The sequence below is a fragment of the Myotis davidii genome, unplaced genomic scaffold, assembly GCF_000327345.1.
Source record: "Myotis davidii unplaced genomic scaffold, ASM32734v1 scaffold573, whole genome shotgun sequence".
Lineage (NCBI taxonomy): Eukaryota > Metazoa > Chordata > Mammalia > Chiroptera > Vespertilionidae > Myotis > Myotis davidii.
The window spans coordinates 5,574,857-5,599,264 of NW_006285997.1; the positions used below are offsets into that span (position 1 = coordinate 5,574,857).

At 42.2% G+C, this 24,408-nt stretch overlaps 1 protein-coding gene across 1 annotated transcript in view; it reads left to right on the top strand.

Moving 5' to 3' along the window:
* Positions 1-24,408, top strand: part of GLI3 (GLI family zinc finger 3) — a 253,966-nt gene that overhangs the window by 158,618 nt on the left and 70,940 nt on the right. Inside the window, exons 4-6 of the mRNA XM_006757245.2 lie at positions 9,090-9,295; positions 13,772-13,918; positions 18,689-18,890. Coding sequence (XP_006757308.1) covers positions 9,090-9,295; positions 13,772-13,918; positions 18,689-18,890 — 555 coding nt within the window. The remainder of the gene's footprint in view (positions 1-9,089; positions 9,296-13,771; positions 13,919-18,688; positions 18,891-24,408) is intronic.

The following is a 24,408-nucleotide window of genomic DNA, read 5'->3' on the forward strand; positions in this document are numbered from 1 at the left end:
ACCGTTTATACTGTCTCAGGGAAGGAAGAGAGAGAGGATTGTGTCTGTCCGCTTTGTTACCACGAACCAGTGGGGAGCCCACTAGAAAACAGGACCCATCCAGTGTCCCAGAATCGGACCACTGAGGGCAGCTCTCCAGCTGTTCACCTGCAAGGAGGTGGGTTGCTGTGGTTGGCAAACTGGCTCACGAGCCACATGCGGCTCTTTGCCCCCTTGAATGTGGCTCTTCCTAAGCCTTAGGAGTACCCTAATTAAGTTAATAAGAATGCACCTACCTATATAGTTTAAGTTTAAAAAATCTGGCTCTCAAAAGAAATTTCAATCGTTGTACTGTTGATATTTGGCTCTGTTGACTCATGAGTTTGTCGACCACTGGGTTAGGGGAAGCTTAGCAGTTGGATATCTGAATTTCTCTCCTAGGCAACCACAGTTGTTTTCTCTTCAAGGTGGTATCTCTGTGGAATTTGTAAAGGATGACACAACACAATAGTTCTTCTAATAATTAGTCCTTATATTTATCTTAAATATATATATATGTATATATATATATATACATACACACACAACATATAACACAATGATGTATATTAATTTTAAAATTAGTCAATTTTATGACTTTGATATTTCTCACAAGCTCTGTAGTAATTGGAGAAAGAAGAAAAATATGACTTATTTATTTTACATTGCAAAAAGAAGGGTACCTTTGTATGGAATATTTGGATCCCATTTGACCACCAAAGAGACTGTCAGAATAATAATTTTAAATATACTATGCACCTATGTAACTGAAATATTCAAAACTGATGACAGGCTATTTTAAAACTGGTTTGTTAACTGCCATTTGGATCATGGACACTGTCCTCCCAACTGGTGCCCTCTCTCTGCCTTGGTTCTGAAATGTTAGAGGTACACAGCAGGCTTCTTTATACAAGTGTGAGTTGGGGCAGAAAGAAGATGCATAGTGTGAAAAGTCATTTAGTGCAAAGTGCTTACTTGAATCAGTAGTAAGTTTAAGAATTCTTTTTCCTTTAAATATATTTTTATTTATTTTGGAGAGAGAAGAAGAGAGAGAGAGAGAGAGAGATTTGCTGCTGCTCTTATTTATGCACTCATTAGTTGATTCTTGTATGTGCCCTGACCGGGAATTGAACCTGCAGCCTTGGTATGGTGGGGACGATGCTCTAACCAACTGTGCTACCCAGCCAGGACCTATGTGTATCCCTTTTAAAAAATTGATAATAAATATAGCACATATGCAGAAAAGTACACAAAATATACACTTATAGCTCCACAAAGTATAATTAATTATCAGAGTGAAAACCTGCAACCATTAACCAAGTCTAGAAAATAGAACAATCATTAACATCCCAAAAGTCCTCCAGCTCAAAGGTAAACATTATCATGACTATTCTAACACTAAAGTTTAGATGTGTCTCTTAATTGAACTTACGAGATTATATATTATATTATAGTCTTTTGTGCAAGGCCTTTTTTCAATGTTTTTCACATTCTAGTTTCTTCATTTTTATAGGTGTTTCCTATTTCATTGGATGCATTATTTGCCTATTCTATTGTTAACAGACATTTGATTGTTTCCAATTTTAATGTGAATGAATACCAGTGCTCTGAATATATTTGACATTGTGGCACATGTTTACATACTATTGTTGGGTATGTAACAGGGGAAGGAATAGTTGGAACATAGGGTGTGCATCCGTTCAAGTAGATAATGACCGACTATTTTCTAAAGAGTTTGTGCCAGCGTATACTCACATTGTTTGAGAGTTCCTATTGCTGTAAATCATCATCAATACTTAGCATCATCAGTCTTTCTAGTTTCAGCCATTCCAGCGGGTGTTTAATAATAACTCATTATGGCTTTAATTTGTACTGCAATTATAAATGATGTTTATGTACAGTTTGCTAAGATATATTAGAAAAACCGTTTAATATTAAAAGCCAAAGTATAATTCAAAACATACTTTTATTTTGACTATGTTAGAAGTGCATAATGCCTGAAAAAGTGTGGGGACTAAATAAGTTAAAATACTGACAGTGGTTCAATCTGGAGAGCTTGGATATAGAGAACAACCTTTTTTTTAAAAAAAATTCTTAACTTTTCCATTTATGGGTGTAAACTCCTTTTATATTCAGAGATAATTAGAAAATAAAAATAAGAAAGTCATTGTGAAAAATCTCTTGAAATGATGTTCATCATTAAAATAAATACCCCCCCCCATTTTCTTCTTGTTGAAGAACGCAACCATAGCTCTTAAATTCTCTGTATAAGAAAATATTCACACTAACTTAGTGTGAATGTGCACAGTAAGCAATGTTTTAACCTTCACCGTTAGTGGTCACTTCTAACCAAATCCTATCTACATTTGGTAGCAGGATTTACATTCCATATTTTTCATGACCAAAATGCATGATAGAAGCCCCCTTTTGTACTTTTTGACTGTGCTACTTGCTCATCAGATAACATTTGCTCTAATGCATACCTTTTATACTGGCTGCCTCCTGGAAGTCCCACAGTGGGAATCGAGCCTGCAACCCAAGCATGTGCCTGACTGGGAATCGAACCCTAACCTTCTGGTTCATAGGTCCACACTCAACAACCAAACCACACTGGCTGGGCTACATTTATACTTTTCACCCGATTTGACTGTAAACTCTTTGAGATTAAAGACTGAATGATCATATATTATATTTATTGAAATCCTCCCCCCAAGTGCTGAAATCATAATGGATTCTTAGTAAACAGATTTTCAATAAATGTTTATCTAATGAATATTTTATTGAAATAGTCATCTGTGTAGTTATACATGTAGTTTTTAAAACTTGAAATCCAACATGGTAAATGTGTAAAAAGCCTAAGTCAGTTCAAAATTCAAGGGGAATATAATTTAGCTACAAAGATGATAAAAATGGGATTTGAAACTGAACCATCTTATTCGTTAGGGTCCTGGCAGTTTAAAAGGGTGGGTATTTACGGAGATGTGACCCTAAAGCAGCCCCCAGGAGTAGCAAAAGTTAGAAGAAGTTCCTGTTGTTAACCTGAAGGTGCAAACAAACTGATTCATTGAGGGCTGGGGCCCAGGAAGAGGGGTCACACTTCTGGAGGGGTGGCCATGAGGTGGCCAGCAGATCTCAAGCTAAGGAGAGGAAGTGACTGGAATCAATACCCCGGATCCCTCTTCCCTCCACTGCCAGCTCCTGCCAGTGCATCTCATTAGGAGAATCCAGAGGAAAAATGAGCCAGCTGACTTAGACCCCAAAGACCAGCCTTCCTGGGCATGCCGGGGTTCCTAGGTGAAGGATGGTAAATGGCAATAACTGGCAGAACCCTCTATGCATGTAAGGGACCCATGATAACGCTGGGCAGAGACTTCTGGGAGCTCACCTTGAATAGAAGGAAACATGAAGTTTAGGATTATGCAGATTTCTGGCAGTATTTAGTACATTAGCCATGGACATTTTAATGGTTTCCTTCACTGTATGGGCAGCAAATTTTTTATTACAAATTTTGGTTTATTAAAACTGCGACTATTGAATAATTAATTCGTTGGTTAAAAATACATTAGAAGGGATAACTCCCTTTGTTCTCTGTTAAGCCACTGCTTGAATATAAAGAGTGGTTTACTTGTTATGGGAAGAATGAAGTTAAACAAAAAAACAAATTTGTTATATTAGAAAAACAACAACACCATTTCATTCTTCTGGTAGTTGGAGCCCTCATACAAAGATGCAAGGGGAATCATGTGCATTTCCAGCGTTCCAAGCAACATGAAAGCAAATTGTAATAATCCAGCATACAGACCTTGTTTAATGCTCTCATAATAAGTCACGCAAGTGATTAAATACTGTGATTTTAATCTTGGCATTTTAGTAACCCAATAAGATAGATGAAAAGGCAGTAACAAATTAGATTATTTAATCGTAATTTATTCTAACTAAGAAGGTATTCTCTGCAATGTGTTTTTTTGTTTTGAAGGTTATCATACATAGTATAATGTTTAAAACGCTGTAATAACAGTCTTTCTTCTACTCTTTTTATTGTAATCTATTTTCATGACCTTTTAAAAAATGTAACCCAAATCATCTTCACAAACACACACACAATTTCATATTGCTTTCTTGCTTTTGGAGAACATCAAAGTAATCCCCACCTTCTTTCTTGTCTGAAACTGTGCATTATATATAGCCATTGGAAAGAAATGACAGCCACTCATTAGGTCTCTATGGCCTTGGACGGACAAATAGGTGAGAGCAATGTAAGGGACACTGTCCCTAACTAAGCGTGCTGGGCCCGCATGCCTGAGCCCAGATGCAGAGGTGATGGAACAGCAGTTGTGCCCTGGCAGCCCAGGCAGCCCTCTAGAGCTGGGGCATCTCTGGTTCCCAGACTAAAGTTAGTATGACTTAGTTCAGAGTGTCACAGTCATATTTCTGTGCTCTTTGGCGACAACATAAAAGACCTGGAATCTCTGTACTTGGAACCGTTCTAAGTTTCAGTGTTCTTTTAAGAACGTTTCTTGTTTTGGTTTTTCTCTCCTTGGTTTGTGCTGTCCTTCAATTATTGAGTCTTGCCCAGCCCCAGAACAGAGAGGGAAGGGAAAGCTACCGGCAGAGGAAGCCATGGGAAGCCAACAGCAATCTTCAAATTGTGTCTCTACTAAAAATATAAACCAAGAAAGAGACACCTATAATTTTTTTCCTGGTGCTACTGTAATCTTCAAATGAAGACTTTTTAGAAAGTTTGACAAATATTTACCAGGTCAAGTTTATGAAAGTTTGTGAAATACTATATGTCATTGACGTGGGAAATTTTGTGGCTGCCTTCCTCACAGCTCCCACCTCCTTTCCGCACAGTACAATTCCCCTCTCTGGACATAGTCTTGAATGGCACTTGCACACAGCAATAAACACACGTCTGCCTATTAAGTTTGAGGAGGTTACTTTTCCCTCTCAAATCTGCTTTCCAAAACAAAACAAAAAAACTGACCAGTGATGTAGTTTCTGGGAATTTGGAAGTGACTTTGGTTAGGTAATGTTAAAAGCAGCTCTCTGGAAAAACTGTGATTTATATATCCTCACGTCCATGTCCAGTGGCACCGGAGCCATTGGAGTTCAAGGTTGAGTGCTCAGCCTTGGTGGCTTAGAAACTGATTTATGTCGGGCGTCAGCTCTAGAAGCACGTCATGCGAGCCAACTCCCGGGGGCCTGATGTGGAAACAATTAATCAGTGATCAACTTCCAGGGAGAAACTGAGCAGCAAGGAAACCAGAACACCATGCAGACAGCTCTCTGCTGAATTGAGAACCACACGCACATGAGAGTTTTGGGGGGTGCTTCCGACAACCCCCAGGGACATCAGCAACTCTCTCTGTTTACTGAGTGTCAGTGCCAGGCATTGGCAGCAGCCCCGTGAGGGAGCTATTATTGCTCCATTTTTGTGTTTATCAGGGAACTTCTGCTTAGTGACACAGTCAGTGATGCCTCAATTCAAATCCAGTTCCCTCAAATCTCTTGTATCTAATTACTGAGCCCCTGTTCTAACCACCTTATGTGTTTTTACGATTTTACTAAGGGGCCCGGGGAATCCAAGGAGATGCTTCAGGAACACTGTCAGGCAGGAGAGCAAAGCGTAAGATGCACTTTGAAAAGAGGGTTCCAGTATTTCAGTGTTTGAAAGTCATGATATGCTGTTTATGCCATCCCTAATATGCATGTGTGTGTATGAGTACATATGGCTGTATTGTATATGTATGTAGATTAGGAGTGGAGTATATTAGCATAGTGTATGATACCAGCTCACTACATTAAGCTTTACTCATACTCACTTGCCAGGACCCCTATAAGGTGGGTATCTTCCCTGTGGGATCCTTGAGGACCAGGAGAGGGTAGGTATGGTGGCTGAGGTTGCACCTGAGCCCTTCCATGTGCCAGTGCTCTAGGGGTCTGTCTCATCTGTCTCCAGAATTCCTAATGACCCCTCCCTGGGTAACCCATCTTATCTAATAAAGAGGGAATATGGTAATTGACCCTCATGCCATCACAAAGATGGCAGCACCCACAGCCAATAAGGAGGAAATATGCTAATTGACTGCCAAGCCCTCAAAGATGGCAGTGCCCACAGCCAATAAGGAGGGAATATGCTAATTGACTGCCACACCCTCAAAGATGGCGGCACCCAGTCCCCTCAGCCCTGCTGCTCCATGCGCCTGCCTTCGGAGTCTGCCATTCCCCTTAACCCCCCAGCTGCCCAGGGCCAGGGCCGGCCCAAGCCACAGGAAAGCTTTGGATGTCGGCTGCCCAGCCTCCCATGGCCACCTGAGGCTCAGGTAACCAGGGCCTGCTGAGGCTTGCGCTGCCGGCAGTGGCAGCAGCAGAGGTGTGATCTGGCGTCGCCTTCCCCTGATCGCCGCGTCTCCTCCTGCCCCTGAGGGCTCCCTGACTGTGAGAGGGGGCAGGCTGGGCTGAGGGACCCCCCCTCCAGTGCATGAATTTTCATGCACCGGGCCTCTAGTACTAAATATTTTGCTATTCCTATTCTGGGGATGGCTAGTTTCTCTCTTTAGTGCAGTGATGAACTCACAGTTTTCTGACTTGTACTCCAGCCTGAAGGCATGTCCCACCACTGTGTTTAGAACTAGATGACCCAGTAGCTCCTCAGCATCATCTCTCTGGACGTGACGTGTGATTATGACATTCCCAGAGTGGGTGAGGTTGCCTGGCTTCACCTCCAGGAGGAATAAGCTCTCTTCCTGTGTTGCTTCTTCCTGGAGTTCCTGCCAGGGACGATGGGAGCAGGCCTGGATTCCTTCTCACGGCAGTGCTTTTAATAGTTATCTTCGGTTTTCTTGTGGAAACTGGTCACATGAAACTCAGACGTCCAGACTTGAGAAAACTGCCAGCCACCTCCTGGCTTCCTTGCATCTTTGGGTGGCGACTGCCCATCTCCCACCTCTGTAATTTTCATGCGATTCTAGATGCAGATCCCCCTCTCCCCCAAGTGTGCTTCTTCAAAGTGCAATCTATGCCTCTGAAATATTCCCGCTACTCTTCTTAATTCTGGAATTTCAGAAAAATAACAAGTTTCAATTTTCGTCTAAACTAAAAAACAACAACAACACATATAAGAGGTGCTATTGCCGTCACCGATTTTTAGTTTGGGTTGTTCATACCCAGTTTTTAGTGGGTCAGAAAAGCTCATCTAGGAGATATCACTTCATGGATTTCTTGAAATGTCTACTTCTCTACATTTCTGCTGTACCGGTCCCATTATATGCCTGCAAATAAGTTTATACTTGGTAATAATTATTTTGAACCAGTTTGGAAGGCTGATTTTTCCTTTCTGGTAGAAAATGAATTATTGGTATGGAGCATCCCCTGAGCTCTAAAGTAGCAACATGTCTAAATGGAGCTTAGAATATAACACAGCGAACTTGCTTTGTGGTAAAGAGCTAAAATAGGATATACTAATAGGTTATACCAATTTTTATTTAAAGCAGAAGTAATTTTACTAATTTCTGAGTGGGTATGGGCAACCTCAAGTTGGTTTTTTTTTTTTTTTTAAAGAAAGCTTTTTTTTCTTTTTCTCCTGGTTGGGAGTTTTCACTCTTCTTTCATGTAAATTTAGAGAACTGGATTTTTATTTTACTTCACCAAAAGTGGCATCTGAATAATAAGAAAAAGCCTCTTTTTTTAGTTCAAAATGAAAAAAAAAAGAATAACAAGGGGCAAGCGAGAGAAAATCTCCGCCCCCCCCCATATTTCAGTCTCTTTTATTTTCTACTGAGAGCAAATTCATTATCTGATCTTCGGTTTCATTTATTTCAGTGCCTGTGCTGTGCACGTGGTGGAGCCGGCTTCTCCCGAGATTGTGTTCTGACAGGGTGATAGGGGCCAGAGCCCTGCCGTCAATATGCACTTGCTTTGAGAGGCGTGATGAAAAAACACGTTTCCCCTCCCTTTCATTTTACACTTAAAGCCAGTCGCCTAAGAGGAATTGGCTGTTCTCCGTAGATCTGTCTCTATCTTGGCTTCTCCCTTTTGTAGCCGGGCCCTCCGTCAATGGGAAAACGGCGAGCGCAAGTGTTTAGCCTGTCGTGGCCAGTTCACTGGATTATCCACACCAAATGTTTCCTATTGAAGAAGGAACAAGGCAGGGAGGGTGTTGTACAGTCTGGCTATTCTTCAGAAATGCCTCTTGCAGGGGCCTCAGGGACTGGCTGTGGGGACGGAGGACCAGGAGGGGATCGGGGTACGGTGGCAGCCAGGTGTGTTCGACAATTTATTTCCATCAGCCCAAGTGTACAACCTGCCTTAGCGCCCCCAAAACCAAAGCAGGGGCTTGATGAAAATCTCATTCTTTCCCGGCTTTCCAACCCCAGGAGCACTTCATTACTGATTGTTCCCTGAATGTGGCTAATCAGGATGCCATGTGAAATATGAGTGTGAGAGGAAGCCGGCTCTCATCCCCTGCCTTTCAGAGAGGAGGAGCGGCCCTCAGCACAGTGGAGCCCAGATCTGTGAAACTGGTTTCATTCATATGCAAGACTTCGCAGTAACGCTCGCGCAGGGATATGTGGAGTGTCCGATTTCACATTGTTCAGACCTTTGCAGTTAGTCACCTCTCTGTGGGTGGGCAACTCTGCCATGTGCGCGCTCCGATTTCCAGTCTAGACACATTTCCTTCTTCTCAATGCAACACCACGATGGTGAGAGGTGAGTTTTCAGTGGTGAAATTAATGATCAGGTCAAATTGGAAATATGGTCTCAGAAGCTACTTGAAGCTCAGATGCCTGTTGTTTAAAATTTCTTCACGAAAGCCAAAGGCAGATCATTACTTTTCTATATTCATAGTGTCATAAAAGTTTTCAAAAGTCAATTTTCTTTGCCCAAATAATCATATATACTACCTGCATTATGTCATCATGACTTTAAGATAAAAGAAAGATATATTTCTGATATCCCCCAAGACACCTTGAGTTCACTTCAAATCTTATGTCCTCTCACAGACAGCCTCTGCCTATGGCGACACTTGTTTCACACGTGCTTCTTGTACCCGGTTTTCTTTTCCCCAGGCCTTCTGCCTTATCGAGTAGCCCCACGTATTCGGACCTGCCCTTCATTAGGATCTCCCCGCACCGGAACCCTGCTGCCGCCTCGGAGTCCCCCTTCAGCCCTCCACATCCGTACATCAACCCGTACATGGACTACATCCGCTCTCTGCACAGCAGCCCATCCCTCTCCATGATCTCCGCAGCCCGGGGGCTGAGTCCCACAGATGGTAAGTCTCAGACCGACTCATTTTGCTTCTTGCATCACGCCACCTTCTCCTCCTGCCTCCCCTGGGACATGGTGTTGAGTAGCTTTGCTTATTGAGTTGTCTCCCACATGCCAGACACTAGGCTAAGTGCTTTGAGTTCATGCTTTCATGCCAATGTAGAGACACCTCCATCAGGGTGGGGTTATTATCTCCATTTTCAGGTAAAGATAGCAATGTGCAGAGGGGCCAAATAGTTTGCAGCCTCGTCCATTGGCCTAGTACAGTGATGGCGAACCTTTTGAGCTCGGCGTGTCAGGATTTTGAAAAACCCTAACTTAACTCTGGTGCCGTGTCACATATAGAAATTTTTTGGTATTTGCAACCATAGTAAAACAAAGACTTATATTTTTGATATTTGCCATTTAACAAAGAAAAATCAACCAAAAAAATGAGTGTCAGGTTTGCCATCACTGGCCTAGTAGGTGGCGGAGGTGCAAAATCCTTGTTCTGATCCACCTTTCTGTTTGGCGTCTTGACAGAAGTTTAGACTGGCCCTATAAGCCTTCATACAGTGAGCATATGTAATAACTGGAGCCGTTTGCTCACTATCCAGTGTTTACTTCTCTGTTCTGCAGTACATTTATACCGATGTGTCTATTACAGCGGCTTTTCTCAAACACCAGTGTGCATATGGATCATCTGGGGATGGTGATAAAATGTGATTCTTTGTTGGCTGGGTCCAGGGGTGGCCTGAGATCCTGCACACCTGTAAAGCTCTCAGGTGATGTCAGTGCAGCTGGTCCGTGAACCACACTCGGAGCAGCCAGGTCTTAGAGAACTTGATGCTTCAGAACTGATGCTGCCCTCTATCCTTGATGGTACCAAACAGAAACTGGGAGAGGGATGTGATGGGAAAAGATAAGAAGTTTGATTTGAATTCAGTAATACCTGATGCTCATGATAAGCTCTCAAGGATCAAATTCTCGTTGGTTCTATTAGCCTCCAAATGAATTATGTTGACATGACGCTTTTTCATTGGGCTTGTGTATTCTGCAACTGTCAAGTTCTAAACCATTCCTTCGATTCGGGCAGAACATGCTCCATTGCATACGCATGTATACAAACTCACTTGCCCACAATTGCCAGAACCTGAATTAAGGTCCAGAATGGCATACGCCTTATTGATGGCAGATGGCAGGCTGTGCGTTCCCTGCAGCAGGTCACAAATCCCTGGTGTTTGATGGGGAGCTCAGAGAACCACCATGCGCTCCATTTCACTGAGCAGCACTTGAAGGGACCCTGCAGAGTCCCCATGTCTACGCAGACCACACTCCGAGGCTGGCTGTGTGTGGTGGGAACAGTGTGTGGGAGAGCCGCACGAGGCTGCTCAGTAAACTTTACTCAGTTGTGCTTCCAGGAGTAGCAGTGCTCCAGGAGCAGCTGCGGCTCCTTGTAAGGCACCTGAGGAGAACGAGCTTTGCCATTTGGACAAGATTCACTCCCCTCCCCCCCCTTTTTTCAGTTTTATTGAAATATAATTGACATAAGCACTGTATAAGTTTAAGGTGTATAGCATAATGACTTATGTATATTGTGAAGTGATTACCTCAGTAAGTTCAGTTAAGATCCATTTTCTCATATAGGTAGAAAAGGGGAAAAGAAAAAAAAATGTTATCTCCCCTGTGATGAGACATTTTAGGATTTAATGTCTTAGCACCTTTCAAATATACCATCCAGCAGTGAATTATGTGCATCGTATTGCACATCCCCAGTTCTTATTTCTCTGATAATTGGAAGTTTGTAAGATTTACATTTTAAAAAGAAAACCATCAAAGAGTCAAAGGCAATCTTCTGGTTGGGATTTGGTTTTAAAATGGAAAAAATGGGAAATTACCTCCATGGAGCACTTGGGAGTTTTGGGAAATGACTACCAAGGGGACCGGAGGCTGAGAAGGGGAAGGGAGGTCAGCTAACAGTGGACTTGAAGTCGTGCCTGGCTTGTGGAAATTTAGTTGAGCTACTAGAAAACTGGACCTCTAGTTAAAGGATTTTATCCTCTGCTACCCATAGTATTTCATGGTGCGTGTGAATAAGACATTTTTTGATTGGTGGTTCTACCTAACTCTTCTTGCCTCAAGAGTCCAATGATATCCAATAAAATAAAGTTAAGTCACTAATACTACTTAAGTCACTAATCCTGTGGTCTAAGAATTTTTAGTCTATATCATGTCTTTATCATGTATAAAAAGTCTGTGGGCACACCATCAGTAGGTGAGTGGATAAAAAAGCTGTGGTACGTTTATACCATGGGATACTATGCAGCAGTGAAAAAGAAGAATCGCTTAGCCTTTGGGACAGCATGTTGGGACCTGGAGAGTATCAGGCTAAGTGAAATAAGTCAGTCAGAGAAAGTCAATTATCACATGATTTCACTCCTGTGGAATCTAAGTAATAGAATAAACTGATGAATGGAGTGAGTCCAGAGACAGGGAAGCATGAAACAGTGTGTGGAATCTCGGAGGGAAGGTGGGGGAGGGAGATGGATGGGAGATAATCAACCAAAGACCTTGTATGCATATATGCATAACCCGCGGTCAGAGACAGTGGGGGTGGTGAAGGTCTAAGGTGGGCCGCGGGGACAGGAGTGGGCTGGAGGGGGTGGAGGGGGTAACAAGGGGGTATATGGAATACTTTCAGCAATAAAGATTTTAAAAGAAAGTGTGGGCACAAATGTGAAACACAAAGCTATTTATAGAATGCCAGTTTTTCCACATAATAATTGCAAAACTGACTTTTAGTGATGGAATGCCCTGTGCTAATAGGCACTTACATGCAGCACTGCATTCCTACTCCCGACATCCTCATGGAGCAGCAAGAGGCAGAGCTGGCATCTGTATCCAGATCTTCACAGATCTGGAGACCACCCTCAGAACCTCTGCAATATCCGTCAGTTTTGCCATAAATTGGCAGGTGGACATTGATTATTATCCCACTCTCACAGAGTTGACTCTTGCCAGTAAATTGCTCCAGATTGGTAGGTATATTTTCTTTTTGATTTTGTAATGAAAAAGGAGCTTTTAACTTATGGAACACAAAATTGCAGCTATCACCTAGTCTTGTGTTATTAAAGCTGTGCGGCCTTTCCCCTTGTAAGTGCTGGGTCCTCCAGGTAGAGAGAGCTGACTCAGACACGCCTGTCAGAAAGCTTAGAGAAGTATGTTAAGTATGTCTGGAAAGAAAGCATAGTTGTCTAAGTTGTCAACTACTGTAAGGAGTGTGAACACACTGATTTTATATAAGAAACAGTTTTGTTTTGTAAGGCAGAGGTGGGAATGAGTTATGTACATACATACATTTTAATCATTTTAAATTCTTGAAGATTTCTTTAAACTGGGGGATGTACGAGAAATAATTTTTCTCCCACCTTCTAAGTTCTTCTGGCTGGCTGGTAATTAATAAGAGACAGATTAACAGGAGAAAATGCCCCAAATTTATTACGGATGTACATGCAGAGGTGCCATAAAAATATGGAACCTGGAGATGCATTTGGGGTTTGTATGCCATTCTGGACAAATGAGAGGGAGGCAGTGCTCTGGGGTTTCAAAGGGACAGCAGGCAATATACAGCAGGTAGGTGAAAAAGAGCAAATGTGCTCAACAACTTCTTGCTGGGTCACCCAGAAACAATTGGACACAGAGGGATGTCCAAAAAAAAGAGGCTTTTTTAGATTTCACTCTGTCTGCCACACTTAGTTTACATTATAGTGTTAAATGATGCTCCCTTCTTTTTTTATGTTTCAGATACAGTTGACATTCAATATTATTTTATGATGTACAGCACATTGGTCAGACAGTTGAATAATTTACAAAGTGATCCCCTGATAATCCTGGTACCCAGATGTTCCTTTCTTGTAAACAGGTTTTTTTCTGTCTGAATTCCTTTAGGTGTGTAAGGAAGAGAGTCAGAGGTTCTTTCTGAGCCTTTCATGTCTTAAAATCAATACCCCAAAATACATCTTTTTGGGGTAGCAAAACTTTGGTCCCTTCAACACTAACCTCAAATATTTTATAATGTACTAGTGGCCCGGTGCACAAAATTCGTACGGGGTCGGGGGGCGGGGTGTCCCTGAGCCCGGCCTGCACCCTCTCCAATCTGGGATCCCTCAGGGGATGTCCGACTGCCAGTTTAGGCCCGATCCCACAGACTGGCAGTCAGACATACCTTTCGCAATCTGGAACCGCTGGCTCCTAACCGCTTACCTGCCTGCCGCATATTACACTTTTATTAGTATAGATTTTATTAGTGCTGTTCTTTTCTTTCAGTTTTCTTTCCAAATAAAAGATATCTGGTAGACTTAAGTGAAAGCACAATTTGAGTCAAAGGAATTTTACTAGAATGAGCCATAAAAGGAATTGTTGATGTGGGCTGCATAACAAATGGACTGTTGACCTTCTTTCAACAAGTACCTATCCTTTTCATTCTTTTCTCCTCTTCCAGCGCCTCACGCGGGAGTCAGCCCAGCAGAATACTATCATCAGATGGCTCTGTTAGCTGGCCAGCGCAGCCCCTACGCAGACATCCTTCCCACGGCTGCCACCACTGGCGCTGGGGCCATCCACATGGAATATTTTCATGCCATGGACAGTAAGTGATGGGGCCATGTTCTGTAGGGGTGGCAGATGCTAACTCATGCACTGGAGAGGAAGACACAAAGATTAGGTAATTGTCTGACTTGACAAACCAGAGAAAGAGGAGGAGCCACCAATACTTGGTGCTCTGGTGCTGTTGGTATTTTAGGAAGCTGCCAGATACGGGGCCATCCCAGGGCCCCTGTTTAACTCGGATCGAATTGGAAGGTGCAGGCGATTGTAATTCGGCAGATAAACAAAAAACTGCTCTTCCTCTTCTTGATAACAAAATAAGGAAACCTGTTTGATTACATGAGTGTACTTTGCCTAGTCATTTCTTGGTTTTTTATAGGTTTTATGCCTTAGAAGTTAATTTTTAAAAAGACCTATACTTCGTTTGACATTTTTTATTTCATTTTATTTGCCTCATTTGTTTTCTTTACATTAAAACTTACATTTCACTAAAACCTTTTATCTAAGAAATATTAAAAGCCTTTCCAAATTAGAAGCCTATTTTTGGTACATATCTGTGGAAGAAAATGGGATCATTTGATGCATTTTATATCAGTTATTTTGGGGTCTTATGATGATTTCTCTGGGTCACTTACCAAGATGTGTAGAAAAATGAGGCTATGGTTGTGACTTTTCAGAACATCCCAGAGTTCTCAGCTATGCAGATTCTCTGAGTCCACATCCATTTGTCAGGTGGTAGGAGGTCACTTGGAAGCATCATCCAGGGGGTCATCAATGAAAGCCACTACCTTTGAATATGACAATAATATGACTTTGAGGAGAGCATACGCTTGAGATTTTGTTTGTTCTCCCTAGTAGCAGTGATTAACTTGTTATATATATATATATTTGATTTTAGAGAGGAAAGGAGAAGGAAAGAGAGATAGAAACATCAATGATGAGAATCATTGATTGGCTGCCTCCTGCATGCCCCCCACTGGGGATGGAGCCCGCAACCTGGGCATGTGCCCGGACTGGAATCAGACCCGGAACCCTTCAGTCCACAGGCCAGTGCTCTATCCACTGAGCCACACCAGCTAGGGCAGGTTGTGTTTTTCCATCACCGTCTATTTGTATTCTTTTGTGAAAAGGGTATACATCTGTCAACTCAGGCACTGGTTAGTAATTCAGTCCATGGGTCTGGAGCAGGTCTGGGTGAAGCCAGTAGCTTAGTCCCTCCATCATGAACTGACGTGGCTGTGTCACACAGTAACCGAGCGTGCGCAGGCTTCCCATAGGGAGCTGATGACCACACACAAAGTGGGAGAACAGTATTCCATGTTCCGCGGGGCCTTTGTTGTTATGCTCTGTAGAGTGGAGAGCTTCAATTTCCGATTCATCATAAGCACTTTTCAATTAGGGACTGTTGAAAAAAAAGTTTGGCGTTATTATGCAAATTCGTTATTTTAAATCTGCAAATAATTAAAATAATACAGAATCCTTGGAAGGTCAGCCCATACATTACCTTCCTTATTTGATGAAAATCTGGTTAGTCAGACAATAGTGGTTTTTATCTAAATAAAGGATGAAGCTATCCTTTTACTTTGTAAAAACTAATTAAAGGAATTTTAATTTGCCAAGTATATGGTAAATTGATTGTCATTAAGTAGGAATTTAGATGTCCTATCATTCATCACATAAAAAGAAAACCCCTTTTTCTTTGTCAGAATATTTTATTAGAATGGAGAAACAAAACAATTAAGAGGAAGCCAAATCAAAGACACCCGCGTTGGAACAATAAGAATGCTCGAGCTTATATTTAAAAAGGAAATGGTTTGACCAGTGAAGACCTGGGCCTCTTCCCTTTCAGCTGTTTTGAAAGTGCTCACCTTGTCTCCTCTTCCCTTCCACAGAGGATCCCAAGTGCTGACTTTATCTCGCTTTGCTTGGTTATTAGGGGTTGGGAAAAGCATAATGAAAGGGTTGGGGAGTGCATAAAGTACTATATTCTTTCTCACTAAAATACTTGAGATAGCATTTGGTTACGCAGAGCATAAGAAGTGTACTCAGGATTTGGCAGACTTTTCCAATAGCGAAGTGAAACCATTGTAAACTTTTGCAATGAAAGCACAGCTGCAGGAGCAAAGCCGAACTGGGATCCAGCGGGTCACTCAGGCCCGTTGTCACAGATCTGGACTCCGCGGTTGGCAAAAATCACAAGACTTTTCAGATGAGCAGCTGATTTTTTTAAAAAAAACAACATATTTTTATTGATTTCAGAGAGGAAGGGAGAGGGGGAGAGAGAGAAACATCAATGGTAAGAGAGAATCATTGATTGGCTGCTGCCTGCATGGCTCCGTATTGGGGATCAAGCCTACAACCTGGGCATGTGCCCTTGACTAGAATCGAACCTGGGATCCTTCAGTCCGCAGGCTGACGCTCTATCCACTGAGCCAAACATGCTAAGGCACCACCTGATTTTTAAATGTGCCAATAGTGGGCATAGCTGGGTTCCAGCCAGCTTCAGTACAGAGCATTTTTGTGTTGCATGCTAGAATGAAGTCTGTTTTATGGCTCCCGTTCTACCTTTTGGGATTCAAGTGACCTTAAAGGACAGGAGAGCGAGATATATCCCTACAAGGAACATGCTAGAGATGAGGACACCTGAAAAACAACACTGTTGATATTGGCGAAAACCGACTTCCATTCCGTCTTGGAAGGAAAAACAGATTTGCTGGACCAGCCAGGCCAAGAGCAACCCCAGGGTCCTTGGAGGGATGAAGTCAGGCTCTGCCTATGTCTGTCTGGCTTTGGAAGGTGTGAAGGGAATATAAGGTCACTAGAGTTTTATAGCATCAGATGGTCTCCTTAGCTAGTTAGTGATTTAAATAATTAAAGGTGTTTCAGAGATCAGGTCTTTAAATGCCCTGTTACTTCTAACTGTGCCATTGATCCCTGAGTCCAAGTGAGAAGGGTTATCATTGAGGATTGTCTGGAAGTTAACCATAAGTCCAGTTTGTCCTTGGAAATTTTTTGGAAGTGGAATGTATTTCTTCATTGAAAAATTTCTACATAATGAAATTAGCCTCTCTTGGTAAATGTCAAACATTTATGTGTAAGGCAGATGCCATAATAAAACACTAACAGGTGTGCACATAGTTGGCATTACTATTTTTGTACTAACATGCCCTGAATCAGCTAATGAAACTATTCTCAATGAAGAGACTCGATTTTAAATGTGCCTGAAAGAAAAATTTGAGTAGGTACCACATTTGTCATTTGAGCTGGTTTCCCAGTTTTATACATGGGTGGTACTAACTTACTAAGTTCTAGTTTGTGATTTATTTTTTATTAACTATAAAATATATCTCTATTTATTTCTATAATATTATCTGTAGGGCCTTAATATTCCTCTATTCTATGTTATTGCATTAAAGCATGTTGGATTGTGGTCTTCTTCAAGGTCCATCTCTGAACAGGAAAATATTCGCAATGGGTTTCCCAGAGACCAGATGCCTAGACTTCTTTATATAAAGAAGACTTAGCTTTTACTTCCATTTCCTGGGTACCATAAAATTACCTTGTTGTACTAACCAGGCATATCCATGCCATGACATAGAAACCCTCCATTGTTAGTTCAAAGTAATCATGTTTTATTTGCCACTATCTCTTGGGATTATGTTTTCATTCTTTCATTAAACTTTATTTTGATGACATTATAATATGAATGTAACCTTAGAAAAGGCAGAAGTGGGCCACATGCATAGCTGTGCCCTGAAATTCAGATCTCTGATATCTACCAAGTTGAAGGTAAATGGGCATTTATTTTTTAACTCTCCAGTTAAGAAGGGTTAATACAAGTTGGCATGCCTTTAAGTTGTGACTTATTAACTTCCAGATTAGCACTTCATTGGTGGGATCTTTTTGAAGGTGAAACATTCTAGTAAATGTAGATAATTAATAAGTCCAGAGAATTAAAATAAAGTTATCAAATCTCATTAGAGTGCTTGCTGGGATTTTAACTTTATAAACAAAATACATCCCCAAATTTTAAATGTTTCTTGGGACTTATGTTGTTGTTAGGCTATGGGGAGTTTAGGACAGGGTTCCTCAGTTTTAGCACTCTTGATGCCAGACAGTTCATCGTGGGGAGCTGTCCCCCACATCCGGGGTGTTCAGCAGCATCTCTGGCCTCTCCTCACTAGATGTAAGTAGCACCCCGTGAGTTATGATAAGCAAAATGTCTCCAGATGTTGTCATATGAGCCCTGGGGACAATATTGCCCCCCAGTTGAGAACCATTAATTTGGGTAATATATTTAGCAGTTATTTTAAGAAATGAATCAGATGACTACAGACATTGTGGGGAAATGAGTGTATAACCAAGCTGAATCTTTTATCTTAGGATACTTTAACTCATTTTTCCTTTGGCTCATTGCCTTAAAGTGGTGTGTGTTGGCGGGGTGGTGTGTTGTGTAGCTGTGGGAACCACTGTCTTTGTTGCTTGTGGTGAATTAATGACGGGAATATCTAAGCAGCCATCAGATTCATAAATCACTAGAAATGAGAGGGATAACACATAAAAGTCTTTCCCTTTTGTTTAGCAATTTATCACTTTGCCTGCACATTAATAAACAGAGCTCCCCTGAGGTAAGCCCTTGGAAGATAAATATTTTTCCCTAATTTCCTCAATTGTATCCAGTAGATCACAAGTGGGAGGAGAGGTACTTGTCATCGGAAGTTGCCACTTCTTATCCTTCATTTCTTCCACACAGGCGAGCAGCAATAAATTACAGACACGGCAGGTAATCAGGTTCTGTTTTGTTTATTAACAGGCACCAGATTCCCCAGCCCCAGGCTGTCAGCCAGGCCAAACCGAAAACGTACACTGTCTATATCACCACTGTCCGATCATAGCTTTGACCTTCAGACCATGATAAGGACATCTCCCAACTCCTTGGTCACAATTCTCAATAATTCCCGCAGCAGCTCTTCAGCAAGTGGCTCCTATGGTCACTTATCTGCAAGTGCAATCAGGTATGTATTTTCCCGAAGCTGTTACGTGTTTTCTTTAATAAAACATCAGCTCTGGACTGCACCTGGATTTGCAGTACTGACTACCTGTGAGGACGAATCCAGCAGCATGACACTAGGCCTGGCCCAGGATGCAGATAAAATGTCACTGTACTGAATTCCAGAACCAGTTATTGGGCCCCAAATCCTTTTTGTAGACTTTTAGTCAGTAGCCCATATAGAGAAATAGTGGTTATTCCGTTACGATGAAATTCATTTCATAAGACAGTGAGTGAATATGGCAGACCTTTTTATCCCAGTCCCTGTTATTGATTCTAGTTCTGTAGTGGAAAAACTGACTTCATCCCTGGTTGTGTGACACATGCAAGAATGAGAGCGAAAATCAGAAGATCAGGCATGGTGTAATTTGCATGTTCCTACTGGGGAAAGGCGTGCATGAAGACGTGCACTTTCCCCAATAGTAGCATGTAGGAAGAAAAAGAAAAGGTGGCATCATGGTCTTTAGTCTAATGGGAAATAAGTGGATACATGGGAAGGCATATCTATCACAGGAAATCCAGGAAAAACAGTTTTAGCTGTAGTGATACACCATATTTACTAGAAATGATTAACACTGTTCTTTGTTCCAGAATGTTCTCAATTACAGTTTTAATTATTTTCTTGTTCCATTATCAGCAACACTCCTTGACAAGCAAGTTAGTGTTTAAATGTTGTAAATCCCCATTTTGATACCATATCATTTTCCGCAGTAAAAAAGATAATGGTCAATTTATGGCCAATGAAGTGTGGAAACGTGGAGCAAAGCAAATAACTCTGCTTACTTGATTGAAGTCAGGAGATAGAAAGGGGACCTAGTGTTTTCAAGATTAACCACTTGAGTCACAAATGTAGTTTTGGAGTCGGGGGTATCTGTAGGCAGATTCCATATTTGCCACCAGCTACCTGTGCAAACCCAGCTCGCTGGTTGGCTCTCTGAAATTGTCTTCACACTTGTAAACTAAAGGCAAGACACCCACTGTATGGGGAAGGGGCACATTTAGTTAAAGCTGGTGTGGACCTGCAATTCCAGGATGAAGACCCCTACCCCTGGGCAGAGCCTCAGGGAACTGACCCTGGATGGTCTGTTGAGAATCCGAGCTATCATGGCCTGGCTGCTGCCCTGTGCTCATCCCAGTCTGGCTCTGAGGTAGTACGCTCATCTCAGAACTGTGACCTGGCTGTTCTGTACTCCTACTAGATATTCCGGGGTTGTAGATTGCCGTTTACCATGTAATTATTATGTGGCTCGGCTAGAAGTCATAGTGTCACAGTGGTAGAAATGTGGCACATGATGCTATTCATACAGAATCACTCTGTGAGCATTCCTTTCTCTTGTTTCTTGTGCATTTCTCTTTCCCCTTGCTCTCTGCCCAGCTATCTTACAGCATCTAAAGGACTTAGATTAAAATATAGTGTGCAAATGGTCCCAGTGTTGTGTTTATTCTTACCCCAGCCTCTCACTGGCTTCTTGATCCTCTTACCTTTGCCCAGGTAACCTGGTGTCAGTACTTGAAAGACCTGAAATTATCAAGTTCACTGACTTGAAATGATCATTATCCCCTGCCTCCGAGGACCTACAATAGACCTCGTTATTGTCATTAGAGCTGGAAGAAGAGTCCCTGGGGACCTTGTTGCAGTCGGGAGAGCCGGGCCATCACACACTCCTATTCTCTGTCTTCGGCTCTTTCCACTCTGTGTTTCCTCTTGCAATGTGACCTCTCATTCATTAGTACAGATCTACTATGTGTTAGGTTAGCATGTAGCTTTTAATGCATATGAGGTGATACACATAACCCAGGATGAGCTGAGCTTGCCATATAATACAACAATGAGAGTCATTGTCATCGGCATGCTTGCCAGTCCTTCAGCTGGAGAAATGTTAGTGCTCTGCTTGCCCTGTTCTAAGTTTCATTTTGTGAAATCTAAAAACTGACCTGAGGAATAATTGGTGGGGAGTAGGACCAGTGGATGACAGGGAAAGGGAAGAAGCATGAAGAAATCTGAAAAGAGGAGCTAACTTTCTCAAGAGTGAAAGATACAAGAGCAGATGTGTGCTCAGGAGGCACTTGAGCTGTGCTTCATACCATGTAACACGGCAGGTGCTAGTAACCCAGCGATTTTGGAAAGCATAGTGTTATTCTTGTTCTGCACATCAGCCGTGTGTCTTTGCAAGAGGAAATTGACAAAGGTCATGCCTGGTGGGCATCAGTGTCAGCACGCCTATCCCTTGCTTTTCAATTCACCCCAAACACAGTTGCCTTTCATACATACATGTTTGCTAATACCTAGTCTGCTTCTGGTATTATAGTGCATAGAGTACTGAATGGTGTATGATGTCCATATGTTGATAGTTATATAGAGAGAGACAGAGACAGAAGGATGGATGCAAAATAAAGGGATAAAAAGATCAACGTCTATCTTTAGCTTGTGCATGGTTCTTGTGTTAATATTTATTTAATAACTAGAGGCCCGTTGCAGGAAGATTCCTGCAAGAATAGGGCTTCCTACAGCTAGAGCAAAGCAGAGAAGGGAACAAAACCCACTGAGGCGGGCTTCGCTCCCGCTCCCAGCCGCTGCGGATGGGTTTCCCCTCCCGCCTCCTGCCTCCGCAGCCTTGGCTCCGTTCCTGTCTCCGCTGCCTCTACTTAGCTCCCTTCTGTAGTGCTTCGCTTCCATGTTGTCTTCAGTCTTCGCTCCCAGCCAGTATATGCAAATTAACCGCCATCTTTGTTGGCGGGTTAATTTGCATGGCACGCTGATTAGCCCATGGGAGGCGTAGCAAAGGTATGGTCAATTACCATGTTTGTCTATTATTAGATAGTATTCCGACAGCTATAAAAGTGCCATAGAAAGCAAGTGTTTTTTTGTTGTTGTTGTTTTTTTCCACAAAAGCCCATTGGCTTATTAAAACATAGATTTGATGATGTCTTTTTCAAGCATATTGACCAAGTGATTATCATGGGCCTTTTTTTCATGTCATAACTAAAATGATAATTCAAAAAACATAACTCCATGCACTCGGAAATGATGTTGTGAAGTATTTATTGCTCAGGTTTTAATTTCTCCATCACCCTAAAGACACCCATCTGAGATGAGATGATTCACATTTATCAGGTACAGCATATAATTCCCATTCTGTATGGTTAAGGCTAATGTTATAAATATCCAATTAATGACATTATATTAGAAATAGTTTTTTCTCTGCTAATACCTGTTCCTAGAAATTGAACTGCCATTGGAAGAGGTGTTTCAAATGGCCCTCATCTTCCTGCAGGGCAAACATAAATAGAATAAAGAAATTAGTAACACACTCATTTCTCACTTTCAGTTTAATGGCTAAAATGAAGATGGTTTCATATCCTTAGTAGTTTTAGGTCTGGCATAGCCAGGATAGATATCTCAGTGCAAGTGAGAACTATGTGCCCAGAGCTACATATGTCAGAAGTCGGTGTGGGTTTCTGTTTTCAGCCCTGACCAGCTCTGCCTGGTAGGCGGAGGGCAGGTTGTGTTTTCTGCTTCATGTAGCATCAGCCCTTTCCAACAACAGGAGTTAAGGACATACCTGGTGGGTCCATTGCCACTTTCTGAGGCAGAATAGGAACCAGCTTGGCCTCCATAGCAAGGTGGTTCTGCACCCTTGCTGGAGTCAATGTTGTTGTATGTTGAAGAAACAATGCAAAAGTGAGTTGGGGGTTGGGGGGGAATATTGAGTAATAGAGAGATACAGTGCCAAATTACCCGTGTCCTCAAACTCTCTGAGTGCATCTTCTAAGGATCATGAGACAACCTTCTCTCCCCACAGTATCAGTGTAGGTGATTGATCTTAACTGAAAAAGGTAGTTTTCATTTATTCCCAGATGTGGTCATTAGTTTCATATATTACTTCATTTAATCAGTTATTCATTCATTTCCCCAAATACTTAACTGCATATTCATCTATGTGCTTGTCACTGGGCTGCTCATCTATGTGCTTGTCACTGGGAGGCTCCAAAAATAAATGAGAGACATGACATGTTCTCACAGAACCCACAGAAGGGAAGAGCTTCCAATCAGACATGAATGAGTGCGTGGAGCAGATGAGGCCCTGAGAGGGAAGTGTGAGGGGCTATCAGCAGCCCAGGGCTTCAGATGGCAGTAAACACAGGGAAGGGTTTACTTACGCCAAACACTAGGTTGGAGGTGGAGCACGGATCCAAGAACAGGGGGCTGCGTTGTTTTAGGGGTGAGGGAGCTGATGCCCAGGGAGGTTAGTGGCTGAAGCGAAGGCACTCAGCTACTTACGGGGCAGAATCTGGTGAGTCTAGCTTTGAGTTTCCTCTTTCTTTATCGTTTTTTATTATTGACACTGTGGCAGATGTCTCCCATCCCCCCTCCACCCCTGCCCTTTGCTCATCTCCACCCAGCCCCCCACGTTCTCCCGCCTCCCCCCTCTGGCTATCACCACACTGTTGTCTGTGCCCATGGGCTATGCATATATGTTCCCTGGCTAATCTCTTCACCTTCTTTCTTTCTGTTCCCCAAGCCATACTTCCTTCTCTTTTGACTGAAAGGATTGGCAGGAAACACCGTTTACAATAGAGAAATAGTATCTGATGTTTTTAAAAATGATGTTATGCTTGTACTAATGATTTTTCTGACCAGTGCTTCGAGGCAGATCTCGTTGGAGGGAGTGTCACTGCTCTGTATAGACCTGGAGGTTTTGTCTGTTGGGCTGTTGAGTGGCAAGTAGCTTTTAAAGCCTTTTAGAACACTTTGCTCATGTAAAACCGAATGAATTTTTGTCTAAAGCATTATTCAAAAAGTGTGTGTTTCTCAATGAAACGTTGGGGGTCGTCCTTGTTTTGTGAGTGCACAGGCCTTTGTGTGCTCATTACGTCTTTGGAGACTTCTCGGTTTTCTAGTAAACGTGCCTGCTAACTTTCATGGATGGAAGTGGAAGCATTATTTATTTTTTTTCTTTTCAGATACCAGCACATGCACGTTAAGTGTGTCCCTAACCTATCCATACACAAATAATAATAGCTGTTGGCCCATTCTCTGCAAAACTGGAAAGAACTGTTCTTACTTTGAATGGCAGTGGTTGTGCAATAAACTCCACAGAGTTTATTGTAACCAGAAAGTGGATGACCTCGTTAGTACAAAGCCACAGAGTTGGTTTAGATTAGAACTTCTCCCCCCACCCCCACTTTCCTCTTTCTCCTCCTGAAGTCGATTTCTCAGATTATGGGGCCCTTGTGTTCTCCCAATCTGCCTGTTGCCCGATTTCACCTCCGAAGCTGGTTTCATGGGCAACCATTGGAAGAGAGATGAGATACTGAAAAGTAAATGATTTTAACCTAATTGTTGAGATTCCAAGACCGAAATCATCTAGGCAAGTGAGGTGTTACTGTGATATTAACTGTGATATTAAGAAACAAGGCCCAGCTTGCCATGTTTGACCATACTTTACTAGTATAAAAGGGTATTGATAAAATTTTACCTC